The 17,295-nt window shown below is 47.0% G+C and overlaps 1 protein-coding gene across 2 annotated transcripts in view; it reads right to left on the bottom strand.

Moving 5' to 3' along the window:
* The window catches only part of nrxn2b (neurexin 2b), a 506,666-nt gene that overhangs the window by 24,930 nt on the left and 464,441 nt on the right, over positions 1-17,295 (bottom strand). For both annotated transcript variants that reach the window (XM_070929958.1, XM_070929959.1), the window contains exons 18-19: positions 15,819-15,990; positions 782-871 (exon numbers count right to left, since the gene is read on the bottom strand). In XM_070929958.1, the coding sequence (XP_070786059.1) occupies positions 782-871; positions 15,819-15,990 (262 nt within the window). The remainder of the gene's footprint in view (positions 1-781; positions 872-15,818; positions 15,991-17,295) is intronic.

The raw sequence follows: 17,295 nt of genomic DNA, 5'->3' as shown, positions 1-17,295 counted from the left end.
AGGGTTAAAGAGTCATCACTTTGATGGGGACCACATTTGACCCTCATGGCACTAGTTATGCAACGTGTCGGGCAGCGAAATGGCGCCCGCACGCCGCAATGAACGTAGACTGATCACTGAACAAACACTCCAAACAGTCCCTTTAACTTTTAGTGACTTTCATGGGGGAATTCTTTTGTGTTTTTTCTCTTCTTCTTGAAAATGCAGTATTCTTTTGTTTCCATGAAGGATTAAACGTAGTCAGTGCAAATTCACATTCAGCCAACAAAAGACACAGGAAAGAAGCAAACGGAATCCATAGGCTATTTACATGTGGTCAGGTTATTAGGGGGTTATGTCGGGTTATTTGGGGGTTAATTCTCTGAAGAGATGCAGCCCCAGTTTAAGGTGCTTTGGATATGGTCCCCTGGATATATGGAGAATGCTGTTATTATTGAAAAATGCCAATTGTTACACAGTGAACAGCTTCCACTTGGCTAACTAGGGTGTAGAATCATGGCAAATATCTGATAGGAAATGACGTATCTTCCAACAATGCCTGATTTCCAGGTTGTTTTTTCAGACACCAATTGAGATACAGAATAATTTCACGAGTTATGATATATGAGCCAATCATGATTGGGCATGCTAAATCTGTGGTGGATTATTGGGGACTTACAGTTCTGTTAAAGAGCCAAATCGCAATCACCCCTTGTTGCGTGGCACTGCACCTCCTCCAGAGTGGTGGTTAACGGTAGGTTAGGTGGTTAGATCATTAGTGGAGTTAAAGGGATTTTATTACCTTTGTCGAGTAGCCACTCGTCAACTACCCGACCGAGTCGGTATGGGATTCTTTGTCTAGCAATAGCCAGGCGCTCATTATCAAAGTTCCCTTTAAGAAATTTGGAGAAGACAAATTAAGAGAGGTTACAAAGAAATCTGGAAGCTGAAAGGTTAGAGGTTAGAAGGGCAACATGGCAAATGTTTAGCAAGTTATGTACTTTAAATCAGCTTTAGTTAGGACAGGAAGAACTTGAGGATGTGTTTTTGGGCTGGTTTGTTTGGTTAGACAAGTTAACAGCAATCTAGTTACCTTGAGTTTAAGTGTTTTTTTTTTTTTTTTTTTTTTTAAATGTACTAACAAGTTAAACAGATTTATGAATTATTTAGATATAGTATGATTACATTTGCAGTGCTAACTTGTGATAGCTATCCCCAAAGTGAATGCACTTTAGAGGTGCATTAGCAGTAATGAAGTAAATTACGCTAGAATCACACACAGAACCAGCAGTCATTGAGCAACAGAATTACTACGTTGTGAGTGAACAAAGCAGGGAGCCAAAAAAAAAAGAAGAAGAGACATCTCAAAGTCAGCAATACACCATTGTTATTTTCACATATTTCACATGCGCATGAGATAATCACACAGTTATAAAAACACATTTCATGGTTGTTTCAAGGAAGACATATTTTAGTTCCCACTGCACACAAAGACTTTCTGATTAGAAAATCACCACCTCCCAAATCTGACAAACAGGATGGCTTTCTGCCCGGGGAGCATCACTTCACTTTGAATCCGACTCTTCTACTTCAACTAAAGCGAAAAGGATTTAGTGGAACTGTCAGCACTCTGTTTTTCTCTGGATCGCCCCCCCCCCCCCTCTATGCATTAATTGAGCACTTCTCAGTGGCACTTGGCAATTAGCATCACTTCATCAGCATGTCAAAGAAGTTTCATCGCCGTTGTGCAAACTTATTATCCCTCACTTCACTTCAATCAACCTCAGGGTCACGCTGCGTATGTCTCCAACACAGAGAGATGGAGCTGGAGCGAGGGAGGTGAGGGCTGATGGTGGCCAGGCCGGGGGTTTGAGGAAGCCTAATGTGGTGGCAGTGTCAAAGGCTTAATTGGCAGTTATTGTCTGTGTCGAACGGCAATCTCTGCAGATTATAGGCTAAAAATTTGGAGGGCCATGCTCGCTCAGTGATTCCAAAAAATGGGGTCAGGGAATCCCCAGGCGTCCTTGAGGAGGGAGAAAGTTCTGCAGGGTTTCCAGAAAATGGGGAACACGCTATCATCACTGTAATTTACTGGAGATGATCCAATTAGCGTGCACGGGTGCAAATTGAGTGAAAAACGTGCCACTTGCTACATGCACTGTGATTTTATTCACCTCTGAGGGTGCGTTCACACCAAGCAGCCTATGTCTGAAGTGTGTACTCAATCACCCCCCCCCCCACACTTCCCCAGGAACCACAGAACTCACAAAAATCAAGCTGCTTACGAGTTTCCAAGTAACTTCCATTTGCTCCTGGCTCTGTTTGTAATTTGCCAGTGTAAGCCAAAATGAACCTAACACATACATTGTACCAATTACAGAGAAAAAGTCTTAAAAGGAACAATATGAGAAATGTTGGGCCTGAATGTTGAGTCTGTTTTGGAGGTCTGTGACATGAAATGTTGGAGGGCCACTGGAAAAGGGGGATGAAATTGTCCACAGAGAGGCAAGTTAAAGGCTGAAGGAGAGCTTGGGACCAAAAATCTAAACAGTAAACAGAAGCGCTCTGAAGTATATCCCGCCTCCTAACTAGTATACTTTGATTTTGCTCCCCGCCCCCCCCCCCCCAACTGTGCTGCTGCAGTGATCTAAAATAGACCACCTCTCAGTTCTGCAGTACCTACTTCCACTCCCCAGGGGTCTCTCCACCCACGCCTGCCTGCACAATAATGGCTCACACAGGCTGAGGAGGTGTGTGTGTGTGTGTGTGTGTGTGTGTGTGTGTGTGTGTGTGTGCATACTGTATATGAACATATACACACACAGCTGTGTGTGCATGGGAAGGAGAATGGAGACAGAAAGGCAAAGGGGGAAGACTGGATTGAACAACAGCTGGCAAAAGGATGGAGAAGCATATCGAGGACAAGCAGGATGAACATGGAGGAGTAGGCGGTCCTGGTGTATTATATGACTCTCTGCTTCATCTGGGCAGGTGCAGGTCATATACAGGAAATGAGAGATAGTAAATGAAGCGGCTAAATTGCAAGTGGATGTTTTTGATCTTTCTACAATCTATAATTTGCCAGTAATGATGCTTTTTATTACCTGCAATAATAACTCAATTAGCCCTACAAGGGGTCTGAAAAAAGCTGAAAGGTGAAAGCCTTTTTTTTTTTTTTTTCAGTTTTCCAGTATTTCTATTTATTTATTTATTTATTTTTTGGCGGGGGGGGGGGGGGGGGGGGGGGGGGGGGGGTTAAACTGTCTGTAGTCTGCAAAGTGTTCTAAATTAAGAGTAAACTGGATTGCAGCATGTTAGCGGGAGCAATTACATGCATGTGTTCACATTGCACTTAACATTAGCTAGGTACTAGTCTGCCTTCTGGAAGGCAATTACTGTGCACCACACACACACACACACACACACACACACACACACACACACACACACATCCCTATTTTAGAGATGGCATGGGCACTCTGCAGCAATCAGTGAATTAGAGAAGGAGGGACAGATGCTACTGGTGGCACAGAGAGAGGAGAGGGAAAGATATGGGGGGGGGGGGGGGGGATGAGAAAAGGCGGGATGATAACACAGTGAAAGGAAATAGTGGGAGGCAGCAGTCCTGAGTGAGATGAATCAATCCTGTGTGTTCTTCTCCTACTGCCGCATTTGCTATCTCGTCCACGAATCCGGACTAAATCGCCTCCCTCCTCTGACCGTCTCGTCTGAATCACACTGAGGCAGCCACTTCCAGTAACTTAATCCAAGGAGGGGTCCATTTTATCATACTTGATAATGAGTATCTGCCGGAGGGATGTGGCTCTCCCTCTGGTGGCAGCTGTAAGACACTGCAGTTGGACGCCTCAAATGGTTTCAACCCTGCGCCTCCGTTACGTTTCCTTCCTCCTACCGTTGCTCTTTCCTTAATCCCTTTTCCTTGTCTCACTCACTTATTCATTCCTTCCGGCTTGCTTCTTGCCCTCCACCCACTCGCCTCCTCTGCTTGGCCTCCCCCATTCATCCACATTTCATTCTGCCCCTTTTCTCACCCTCCTTCCAAAGTCCATTTGAATTTCTTTCCACCAAATTCCTTCCACCCCCCCATTTCTCTCCTTGCTCCTCCACGCCACCTCCTTCCTGCTCCTTCCTTCCTCTTCGCTCCTCACTTCTCCCTCCCTCCTACATCTCTCTCACTCAGCCCCCCTTGAATCCCTCGTTTTGTTTTATTTACCTCCACTCCATTTTAACCCTCCCATCCTTCTTCATTGCCTGGTAACAGACTAAGTATATTACTAGGAGATTAAATTTGGTACGTTGTGACGTTGTGCCATCCATTACCACACACACACACACACACACACACACACACACACACACACACACACAGTCTGACGTGTCTAAGGCCCTGATCAGACAGTTGTTTTCTATAGGCAGTACTGCTCTAACGTGCCCTGAGCGCCTCGAGCAGGTCTTCATCTCAGAACAGGAGAGTGGCCAACGTCATTTGCACCCCCCCCCCCCCACCCCACCCATTTTAGCCTATCAGATGAATTGAGAGGCGCTAAGTGCATAGTGGAAACGCAAATGTGTGTGTGTATTCTTTCCCTGGCAAACACGAGTGAGTGACAACATCCTCATCAACAAGCAAGAGATGACAATCCACAACGAATGCGCCGCCGCGTATCTGCTGGAAAAAGACGAAAAAGACGGACAAGGGGAAGAAAACTGGGGGCAGAAGCCGTGGAGAACAGAATGTGGTAGGGGGTTTCAGTTGACCAAAAACGCGAGTAGAGCCGCAGGAAAATAATACCACAAAGTCCTGCTGGACAGGTTTCTGCGCGGCATCAGAAAATCGAAATTCCTCCGCGTCCTGCTTGTTTGTTTGCGTCTGTTTGCGCTCGGGTCCTCGGAGAAATAAGCCATTCCGAGTGAACCAGTGAAACTTCTCCCCTCTCGCTCTTCGCCCCGCCAGCTGACGCCTGCTCTGCATGAGAATGGGGGAATAGATTAAACAGCTGGGCCCGCGTCTTCTCCCTCGCGGCCATTCCCTTTGCTTGACGTGAGAGGCGGCGAAACAATGCTATCGGACCTGGCGCTCAAGGATATCCGATACGACAGAGAGGTGGAAAATAAACTAGTGAATCAAACGGCGGCTCAAAGCTGTTGAGGCAAATGTTTTGTCTTTAATAGCCAACCTTGACTAATTAACTAAGTTAAATTACTCTACTATTACTTCCTCAGCCTTTTCTGTGGTTCTGGACGAGCTTTGTCAAGTCTGAGAAACGGACCCCTGATGATGTTGTAGTGATGTCATCAGGGTTATCTCAGCTTGGGCTTGAGGTGTAAAAAAAAAAGAAAAAAAAGAAAAGACAATCAGAAGCCCTCGTTGCAATCTTGGGGTGCTGGCGTCTAATGAAAGATGCTCTACTTGGTTGCATTTTGGGAAATGTAGGATTCTAGTGGTTTTGTAGCTTGGCCCATATTAAGGACCAAAAGTCGGGCTATCTTGGCCTCTGTTGCTTTGATTTCTGTCTTTCCTTTTTTTTTTTTTTTTTACACGCCTCTGTAGTGTTTGAGTTTGAGCAGGTGCATGTAAATATCATGTCTCATTCACAATGCAACCTGGGTTGTGATGCCTATAATGACGTGGCATGATAAGGTAATGCAGGTATTAGCCCTTGTGCTGTTGGCTGACATGTTATGTACTTATGTACGGCAGTCACAAGCCAGTTATTTGGTGAAAACATGAAAACCATTTCAGCAATTTCAAGCCAGACACCTGTCTATCCTCCTGTTGCGCCCCATGTTTGGTGCCTGGAGCTTCAGCTGGATTAACAGCCATGATAGGGGTAGGTATCACAGCTGCTGTGCTGGGGGCAGGGCAAGGGCACGCTGATTGACTGGCACCTCAGGGAGACACAAAGCAAGGTGGAGGACGGGCGAGAGACCTGTGCGGCGTGCTCGGAGTGTAGAATGTCTGTTGCTGCGTCTGTCGGGGGGGGGGGGGAGCTGGATTCTAATGTGCTGATAATCCTGCATGTGAATCACACGCTGTTCTGTCTCGCTCTCTGTCTCCTTCTGGATCAGTGCATATGTGTGTGCATGTGAGTGTGTGTGTGTGTGTGTGTGTGTGTGTGTGGAGTCTCTCCAAGGAGCCAACTGTATATCATGTAGCTCTGCAGGCGGCCAGATGCCCTTGTACAGGACACCCACATCGGAAATCCATCCACAAGAATGGAGATTACATTGGAGACGTTTGGCCACCGGCCATCCCGCTCTCCCTCCCTCTCACAGAAACCTCTCTCTGTCAAGCTCGCCTCATTCTGTTTTTCATTAGGTAACTTTAGATGGATCGCTCTAATATCCACTGGGTGTCTTGTGGCATACGGGGAGAAGAAACCACTGCCCTATGCACTGTGACAACGAAACGCATCACTGGTGAAATCTCCATCTTATCAAGCCTTATTTGCCTCTTATTAAGTCCTAAAAGTCAAGAGAATAGAGATTTCGACCTGTTTCAGTCATTCTCGAGGCTGTTAGCATCTCGACGACAGGCAGAATGAGAGAGACTGCTGCACCAAAATCAAGGAAAATAACACGTGATGTCGGAAAAAAATTCTTGAAACGAGTCGATTGTTATAAATAATCCGAGTGCGCTGCCAGATTCCTTCCCTTATTTTGAGAGGGCTCAAAAAACGGGTACAATTGACATGAAAAGATGGCACTTTTTTTTTTTTAGCGGTGGATTTTCTTCTCCCTCAACTCTTTTAAGCCTTAAGATTGCAGGCAAGCTGTGTTTCTACATGCGAAACACTGGGGAAAAGAAAGCGATTTACCTACCCACCACACTCCTTTGTTCAATGTAAATACATCGCCCACCGCTCGTGTCAGCGCGCATTTGAAACAGATGATATCTCACTGTCTTAACTGCGCGCTCATCTTTCATCTGTGCAGCAGTTATCAATCCAACGCGCTCGTTTTCATTCCCCCCCTCTCTCTCTCTCCTCACTTTGACAGGATCCTCGCCACCTTTCATCTTGGCCACGGCAGATTTGTGCGAGGGTGGCTGACGAAGTGAGCCAGAGAGAGGCCCCCCCCACTCATGTGGAAATCAAAGTTGTCACTTCCCTAATTACCTAAAGCAATCTTTTCCCTCTCTGCACTACTTAGCTGTGTTCCCCCCTCCCTCCCTCTCCCTCTCTCTCCTCATCGTTACTTTCTTCACTATTTCTCTGTTCTCTCACTCTCTCTCTCTCTCTCTCCATCATCCCATAGCCACAGGCCAATAATTGGAGATCCCTTCCAACTGTGCGAGATCCAATCAGAAGGAGTCACAGAGCACCAGAGACCCAATAAGAACCCACAGAAAGAGGGGGAACCGTCATCATTGACAAGTGACTGAGCTGGCTGCCCTCAATTAACTCTTTTTTTTTTTGCTGTACTTTCCTGAATATAATGATGAGTAAAAAATTAAAAATCCAAAGTGTGACAAATGCCGGTTATGCATCGTATCAGATCAACGGCCTAAGAGGACCAGTTGCTTGGGGGTATTATTATTAGACTGGAGTGTGACTTTAAAAACCCCGCCTGTCAACGCCAACTAACATCTTTAACTTACCTTAAGTTAATTTATCGCTCTTAAAAAAAAAAGAATCGGCGAACTACGTCATGTTAGCAGTGGTGTCGTTGAAACATTAAGTACACCTAGCTAAAACAGAAGCAGTCCTGCATATAAAATCGTTATCACATGCACATTGATCAATTATTTTAGTCAAAAATGCCAAATATTTTCTGGTTCCACCTTCTCGATGTGTACTTTTTCCTCTGTTTTAAATTGTAATTGTTTTGAGGCTGAAGTTTGTAGTGCTGCTGAGAGACGTCTGTTACACAATGCAGCAGTTTCAGCTAGGTGTACCTAATGAACTGGCAACCGACTGTATTGTTGCTATGTTGGATTATTATCGGAAGTAAAATGAGGCAGCCGGTCGAGGTGGGGCTCAAACTTGGACTACTTTATATACAGATGATCGTTTAATTGGATGGTGATGATGCATCATGTGTGTAATAAGATAATCATCAAGTTTTCTACCTTAAATGTCGTGGATTTCAAGTTAATTTTATTTCAAGTTTTATGCTGAACGGAAATATTTTGCATCGTATTGAACTGTAATTACCTTCAGCGCCATTAATGGCAATAAGCGCTACAAGCTAAAAGATACTCTAAAGGAGCCTATCTTACAGCACCCCCCCCCCACTCATCTGTCGTCTTCTGCTCGGTGGACCATCAAAGCCGCACAAGGCTGCTTCGATACTCCTTGCTCGGAGGCCCCGAGCTAGTGAAGTGAAATCTGGTCCACTCTAAGTCTATATGCATCCAGCCATTTGTCTGACTGTGTTTTGTTTAGAGCCCTGTTGCTCTCCCCTACTTTTAGCATTTTAACTGGCACCGCTGAGTGCTCTCATATTGCTTTTGCCAAGAGGGAAGAGGGAAGCAGCTCCTCTGGGCTGCCTCAACCCTCCCCTCCTCACATTGTCTCTTCATCTTCCCTGCTTATTCACGGTTGGTTTTTCTTTCTTTCTCTCTGAGTGTGGAGGTTGCGAAGACAAAGATGGATATCTAGAAACAGTGGGGAGACATAAAGGCAATGATAGATAAAAAAAAAAAGGAAGGAGAGAGCGTAGACGAGAGCTTTGTCGGCCCCTTTTCTTAGACCATTTATCCGAGGAGTGAGAACATCTTAACAGCTCAGTCGGAGGAGCTGGATCTGACCTCTCTGGCACAAAGAGTCTCTCCTCCTCCGTGAATCCACGTCTCTTCTCTATCTTCTACCCGTTTTTTCCCCCCTCTCTCTAATGGTCAGCCTTTCACGCTGAATGGATCCATTAAAACGCCTTACACAATGAAAACAGGGAATGACAACAGCCCCTCTCTTTGTGCTTTCTCCATCTCGCCTGGTTCCGTTTGCTGTCCTTGTTTTATGATCTGTATTAAGTGGTTAAGCGTTGGTCTCCTCAAAGTGAACAAACCTCGCGTCTGAACGCATTTCGACGAGCAAGTCATTGTCGTTAGCGAGTGGCAAATAATAGTTTGTTCGGGAATTACTCCTAGCCCATGCACAATGCAGAGTGTGTGTGTGTGTGTGTGTGTGTGTGTGTGTGTGTGTGTGTGTGTGTGCACATGCTGTATCGTACTGTACAGGCTCTTTGTCATTTTCCCTGCTGTGATGCAATCCAATTTGCGAAGTGCTTATTATTCAGGAACATGCATCAAGCCTCATCCATCACCGCAGTGACAGCAGCCAGCTTCCAGCACACATGCTGGATCTCGTCCTCCTCTGTCCCTCCCTCTCTTCATCCCTCTTCTCCCCTCCGCCCCATCATCACTTTCCAGCGGTGCATCCCAAGCACTTTGCTGTAGAGTGCTATTGCTTTTCCTCTCCTCTATCTCACCTGTGTCGCCCCCCTCCAACCACCACCACTTTGTAATTCTACTCAACTGCAGCCCAGTCAGAAACTAAAGCAAAGTGACAGCTTTATAGTAGATCTACAGCCTGTAAACACTGGCAAGTGAGAAAGAAACAGCGAGAGTGGAAGAAAGACGGCACTCCCATTGGTCATAATGACACAGTTATGAGGCAGCAAAATATGCTACTCCCAGCCAATACGCTTGCAATGGTGATAATATAACTACGATTGTAAAATGCATAATGATTATCCAAAGCTCAGGGGGGGGGGGGGCGCCACGATGAAGCCCAAATGCCAAGTGTGGTATAAACCCAGTGGGAATGGATGGATTTTTTTTACCAGAAGCTGCCTCCCGTAATGTCATAATTTACAGTGGTGAAATTACTATGATCACAAAAAGAGTTAATGTCAAGCGATTTGCGAAGCGAGAAGACGGATGATGAGATGGGGGGGGGGGGGGGGGGGGTCGTGTGAGACGAAGCGGAGAGGCAGGTAGGCGGCAACCTCCATACACGTGTTTGTCTTTGTACGGCCCCGGAGCTGTCGGGTGTTGAATAGGCTTCGGTCAAGGCGGCACTCCAGCTGAACTCCATCTCTGTGCTCCAGGGCATGGTGGAAGACGTGGGTGATGGCCGAGAGGAGGTGATTGAACGAGGCCGGTGCCAAGACGCAGCCTGGCTCGCGTCCCATGGTGCGGCTGCTGCAGGGTGGAGAGCGACTTGGGGTGGTACCGCAAGTTTGGAGAGCGGTTTCCAGAGCGTCTCACAGGTTTATGGTGTCAGAGGCTTTGCTGATGTCGATGGCGGCTATGCGCAGATCTTTGCGCCGCTCCGGAATTCACATTGTGTTTCTGGGAGGGCGCTCTACGAAATGTGCTCCACCGGGTTGAGCACGATCCTTGCCAGCACCCCCTTCCGTTTGTAAATGACCACAATGTTGGCATCCTTCCAGTCCTGCGGGAGGATCTCAGACTTCCAGACTGTCTGTTGTCAGGAGGTAGGTATCCCCCCCATGTTTGAAGGCCTCTGGCGGGATGCCGTCAGGTCCAGCACTTCCGTTGTTCTTCTAGCTTGGCGGCCACACAAAAGCATGAACATTAAATCCCTTGAATTGCCATTTTTTTTCTCCTCCTCTGATTCTTTTGAAATCAGCTGGCTCTTTTTAAGAGGGGGATTAATGCTTTAGCAGGCCCCCACTCACTAAATCTGACCTCCCCTCTGAGTGTCTAAACACCATGATCAGTTGGGGGGTGGGAGATACAGCCCACAAAACAATAACATGGAGGCAGATTTGACTTATATGGGCGGATTGGCTCACTGACACTCTCTACTTGTGCAGTGTGTTTATCTGAAAATAATACACACCAATCAAAAATTGAATCAGAAATTCTTCAAGGCAATGGTATAAAATTTAAATAAACCCCCCCCCCCCCATCATATCTGCTACCTTTCTTACAGCAGATGACCAGTAAATAAAGGGAACAATTATAGTCCGTATGGCACTGCTGACAACATCTGCCTGTTTATCTGTGGCCAGGTTGAGGTGCTCAGTGCGACACGGCGATGTTTTTAGTGAGCCAGTCTGCCATTTTGGGAATGTGGGAGGTTGGGTGGGCCAATAACTGTTGCTGCAGGACCCACCGGGGACACATGACACGCTGGATTAGCTGTCCGGGCACTCCTCTGACACTTTCTGTCTGCTCTCTGTCCATCAAATACATACATGCACACACGACAAAACAACGACACACACACACACACACACACACACGCGATGCACTTTGTCACGCGCGCAGATAGACGCGAGCACCCACAGACACACACTCCCCGAGGACCGCAAACATCACTTCGTGGGACGTCAGGAGACGTGTTGTTTTGCCGTTGAATGTGCCTGACCTGTGACGATCATGTTCGCTGTCAACATCCTGTCTCTCCAAATCATCACCTTCGCACTTGGCCTCCTGTTTACGAGCCTGCTGCTGGCAAGCCCAGGCCGCAACGGAGGCTTTTGCCGGGGAAGCAATGCGAAGACTCCCCGAGTCTAACAAATGTTTTAGATTGAAGCCAACCCGACTATATAGACGCAGAAAGATAAACGGTCACTGCCTTTCATGTGTGAGGGGACGCATTTACATTCCCTCTTTCATCCCTATCGTCCATGTCCTCGTGTCGCTCCTCGGGGGAAGTGGGATTTTTTTCTTTTATTGAGTCTTTCAGCAGTCACTGTAGCACACCCCCACCCACCAACTCAGGTCATGAAACACACAGAGGGGAGAGAAAGAAAATGCCAACAATATAAGAGAAGTCAGAAGTTCCATCCTCTTCCACGTCTGGTGAAACGTTGAATCTAAGTTTTCTCGGGTTTGATATTGTATAGAATTCCTTAAGCCATCGATTGTGCGCGGGGGGGGGGGGGGGGGGGGGGGGGGGGATGGAAGCGTGCCTCCATTTCAGTAGAATCAAACGTCTGGCCGGTAAAGTCGTGAAGGCCAGGGCTCGCCGCGTAGGTATTAGGTGGAGCGCCAAAGGTGACAGATAATAGGGGCAATGGCCACAGCATAAGCCCGGCTTATAGTTTCAAATATGTTCGGCCAGAAGGTTATTAACTTGGGACATGAACAGGACGTGGGAATGGGATTTGCAGGGGATTGTTGCACCGATTCATCACTGACATTAGGACGTATTTTGTCAGTTGGCATTAGTATAGTGGATCCTGTGTACAACTTTGGATTCAATAAGCCTGGGATGGACCCGTATGGAGGCGGAATGGACCAGGTCTAGAATATGGCAATTGGGGAAATGAGGAAAGAGTTTTTGACAAAACCTCGAATTTGAGGTGAGAATTAGGTGACACTTTGATGAGAAAACCTCGTCTTCATACGAATCCTTAATGGTTCCTATACCATTCTTGAATCAAATGTAAGCTTTTAAGGCCTACCAAAGTGTTTCTCTTGATTTGTCTGGTGCGTCATTTATCTAAGAAAAAATAATAATCATTTTAAGCGTAAAAACAGTTTGTACAAATCCACAGCCGGTAGTGTGAAATTAGATGTGCCGTCTGGTGAAGCTGACGTCTTAAGAGGTTTGGGGGCATGGTCTGATATCACTATGCCGTGGCAGTTCCAAGAAAATGCCGTTCCTGCCTACGTGGGTCAGGCGACACAAGCTGTTTAGTAAAGACACTTTCCGTAGGGTCTAATGTCTCAGCTGCTTTAGGTAGAGATGGCGCTTTGGATGAAGGCCTGTCGAGTTAAGTGTCTTGTACCGTATTAAAATCCACCCCTACGATAATGTGGCAATTCTCGATGTCAGGAAGAGATGTAAAAGGTCTAGCTGCGAACTGGTCCAGTCTGGACCACAAACGGGTGCTAATACAAAAAAGCAATGACGGGGTCCGCTAAAGTTTTAAGTGGTTTGAATTAAACATTTTTGTGGATTATGACAGCTCTGGCTCTTTCACGCAATTTAAAAAGTGACTGCTTCCTTTGATTCTTGCCAATTCTCTGTTGCGAAAAGGTGGATTTCCTGGATAAAAAAAAACATATCCCCTTTTAACTGCTGCAAGTGGGCCATGATTCTGCTCATAACGTCCCACGAAATGAATCTAACATTGCTCGTCATGTTTGCCGCGCGTCTTTTGTTATCGCGGGGTGGACTGAGGTCCCTCAAACAGTGTCAGGCAGTTCAAAAGCAAAGCCAAACACCGAGTCACATGATGGACACGTGGCTCTGTGGCTCCACTCACGACCTCATCATTTGTTTTTTTGCCACGTGTTTCAGTCTAGAAAGTCTGAAAAAATAATTGTTAAGATAATAATTATACAGAGAGACCCCCACGTGGGTCAGTGTGCTAGCTAAAGTGCACTGTAATCACGCGGAGCGGATGCGAGGACAACTTTAGAGGACACAGAGGATTTCTTTCTTTTTTTACAGAATGATATAAAGTACGTGAATAATGTTCATGTGTGTGGGGCACACACACACACACACACACACAGTCCTCGGGGGACCGTTTATTTATTAGGCCACGGTCTACGAGAGGATGAATCCCACATGTAACTCTCCGTACGCACAAAACGTTAGACAGGGCTCAAACTGCAATGGCATCCCAACGAGACTGCCTGATGTGGGTCACAACAGTCCCACTGGGGAGAGGGATTTCACAGGAAACTGCACTTCCTTGTTTTTGTCAGAGGAACCAGACAAATTTGGCATTTGTAACACCTAATGTATGCCCTACTGGAGGTATCTTTCGTGACAACTTGGTCTATTTTCTGCTAAATCCGGTTACATGGACGTTTGAGGATCCCGTGTTCCACCGGGACAGCGTGACAGTGACGCTGCGTAACGTAAGCATCAAGAAAACGAAGTAGGTCTGAATGTGTTGCGAGTATTTTGTCCCGTTTAGAGAATCACAACACGTCTAAATCTCCAATCTGGGTCACAGGAACTTGATTCAACAGGGGAGCTCCCTTTATTTCTTTCTCCTCTCTGCAAAATGTAACCTCACTTTCTCTCTTTACACACCTCCTGTCTCCTCACTTTTTCCCCTACGTATTCCTCCGCCCTTGTGTGCCGAGGCATCATCCGAGGTTTTGCTTTCCTAATGTGTAACATCTCTGTTTCCCCAGGACGCCGCCCCGCCAGACGATGACGACTGGAACCTTCAAAGTGAGTGCCGGTGCCTTCAAAGCGAGCGTCCAAAAATAGTGTAGAGTGTATCTAGCGCACATAAATGAATCAAAGCCATTCTACACCCCTTCTCCTTCATCCATTTCCTTTCCTTAGTCCCCATAACCTCCTAAAACTTCAGACGGGCTCCAGCCCCCGGCAGACAAACACAGAACTCACCAAGTGAACTAACAAACAACAAGAAACTGTTGTCCAATCAAAAATGCAGAGGAGACGGAAAGACAGCAGCAGCGGCGAGAAGGGCGAAAGGGAAGAGGGATAAAAAGAACACAATGTGGGCTGTGCATTAATGTTTCTTGATGAAGCAAAACATGGATTTTGGATGATGACACTCACTTGCTAACGTTAACAGGCTGCTCTGCGGTTGATGTTCCCGGAGCGGTTGGAGCTACTGTCGGTCGAGGGCTCCTCTTCGCACGAGAGCGCATGCCGTTGCGAAAAAAGGGCTGCATTTCCATCATAATGGCGACTGAAAAGAGTGAACTGTCACAGGGCGCTTCCTCTTCTGGCCTGTGATGCATGCCCCTCAGTCCGGCCTCGCCGCGCTGACGGAGGAGCAAGACGACGCGCTTCTCTCAATGCCAAAACAAAGCCTCAAAATACGGGCTCACTGCTGTGACGGAGAATGTCACGGCCCCGTTGCTCTGTGTGTCAACTAAGAGTAAATATCAGGGCCACATTAGCAGCGCTCGCCCTGCTGCTTGAGACAATGGCGACACATAGGCAAGTGTTTTGAGACCGCGTGAGATGGAGCACATCGACTTCAGTGGGGGGATGGAGATTTACAAGTCAGACAGCATCAGTGGAGAATAATGTGTGAACGTGGCAGACCTTTAAAGTCGTTCTGTAAGCAGGTTATTAGTACGTGTGGTCATTAACCCCTGACACTGGCAAGGCAGTGGAGTGCAAACCCACAACATGTCTTCCTTTGAACAACCATGAACAAAGGGGAAACACAGTGGAGAGAGAAATGAAGTGAGAGCTTCCGCGTGACCAAAAATAGCCTCGGAATTCAGGCCGAATTAGAATACCACGATTATGGTTAAACAACAAGAGGGGGAGAAATTAGCACACTCCTAGCAGTGACTCATCGGGTGTTTGCCCTCGTTTTAAAGTCTGTATGTGTAATGATGTTGCGTCTGTGTTTATCTGAGCGGAGGCGTGACTTGCAAACACCTCCGCATACTTTCGCCGCGTGAGGTGTCCTCCTTCTGCGTCCTGCCCGATAAACCAGGCTCACCGACCGCACCCGAGCGGCGTGCTGACATTCTTGCGGTCTCGATTCGGTGCTTTTTTTTTTTATGGCGCCAGCAGCTACAGTGGTAGACTAACCGCGGAGAGCTCGGGCGCTCTTAGACGGGAGATTGCTTGCCTCAGGAAGGCTGCTCGGCCCTTCCTGCCTTTTAGACCAGGACCTGACTTAATCACCTGGAATAACGCAGGCACGCTCTAAATATGAATGTCGTGATAAATAAACCAGGGCCCTCGCAGATTGTTCTGTAAAAATTATTTTGCGGCACGTGGAAAGGCTGAATGGATTGAACAACATTTCTTTTCCAAAGCTCCTGCTTTCTCTCTCCACTGCGTTACCCAGCTTATCTGAGAATCCAATGCTACGAAGGTTCAAATCCAACATTGATAGCTCCCTCCCTGTCCCCACATTGGGGCCCTCGGTCCTACCTGAGGGGAAACGTTCGATGACAGGCTGGTTGTCCACCTGCAGTGTGGCGTTGCCGCCGCTGCGCGTGAATCGCACCACGTGGTATTTGCCGTCGCTCACCATCACCGCGCCCTCCTCAATGGTTATGTCGTCCGTTCCCACGTTGAAGATCACGCCGATCTTTCCCCGTTCCTATAGACAGAGGAGGACAGAGGACATCACATGAATGCGCTTACATACCGGACTTCACAGGTGCGCAAGGTTGGACACGGTTCACCCAGACATTTATTACTCTTTTAAAGATCCCCTAAACGTGAATTTTCTGGGGAACACAGATATTTGGAAGTGGGTAAATGTTAAGTCCGACACACAAGTCATCACAAGTCCTGTCAAATAAAACTGCCTCTCTCTCACTCCATTGGTTCATGGTTTATGTCCCATCCCAACATCCTGCCTCAAAAGTAAACACAACATACCAAGGAAGTTTGACACCAGTTCATTAGCATGCTAGCACTGTCATTCTGAGCATGTTAGCATGCTGCTAGTGTGGCTGCAGAACCATTTTGGCGCTGTAGAAAAATGTTTGACTGCACTGAAAATATTTGGCACAAACCTAAAACCACATTTCAGAAAGTCCCCTTTTATATGTTCAACCATCAACACTCAAAGATACCCCATCGAGAATAGCGAGGTTTGAGCTGGCATCCTAATAAAAAAAAAAAAAAATACGTCCGTGTGTATGTGGATGCATTACACTGTAGTAGTAAGTAAGTAATCAAATTGTCAACTGCACTGAAAAACAATACGTTTACATTGCAGCCGTCATGCATTAATACACATGATGAGGTTGCTCCGGTGTTCAAAAATCAAAAAACATTTTCCTTGAGTCGCCAAAAAAAAGGCCCTCACTGCCTGTGGTCTGACGGCGCCGTGAGCATCAGATCTCGCACACATCAGCCTGATAAAGAACAGAGTACTTGTTGAGGACTCAGGCACCTTTAGTATTCATCAACCCGGTGACCCCCTCCCGTCTCCCATCTATTAGTGTTGACAGCCGCCCACTGCTTCGAGTTTATTACAGTGAACCGCCTACTCCACTCTCATCTCCCGCCATCTCTCTCTCTCCTCTCCCTCTATGGTGCCTGTCCTCAGTCCCAGGAAAGGTCAAAGTCATTTACAGAGTTACAGTCTGCCGGAGAGGCGCATAACAAGGGTGGGAGAGAGGGAGGGGGAGGGAGAGAAACAGACAGAGTACATACCAGACAGCACCATTAAAGACAAATTCTCTGTCTGGCAGTAAATCTTCTGTTGCAGCTTTGTTCTGCAACAGACCCCGAGAAGCAAGTGCCCCGCCGCCGATAACATTGGCAGGAACACTTCCTGGTTGTCGCCACAGGTCAAGCTCATTTGCACGGGGGGGGGGGGGGTCACGTTTGCGCACTGCTATCGGGCCCATCGCAGCTTCGCAAACAACTTCATTGATTCCGCTGTCTCATT

This window comes from Enoplosus armatus, chromosome 23 (assembly GCF_043641665.1).
Source record: "Enoplosus armatus isolate fEnoArm2 chromosome 23, fEnoArm2.hap1, whole genome shotgun sequence".
Lineage (NCBI taxonomy): Eukaryota > Metazoa > Chordata > Actinopteri > Centrarchiformes > Enoplosidae > Enoplosus > Enoplosus armatus.
Note: the sequence above shows the minus strand (reverse complement) of the source record. Positions and strands in the feature narration are given on the sequence as shown.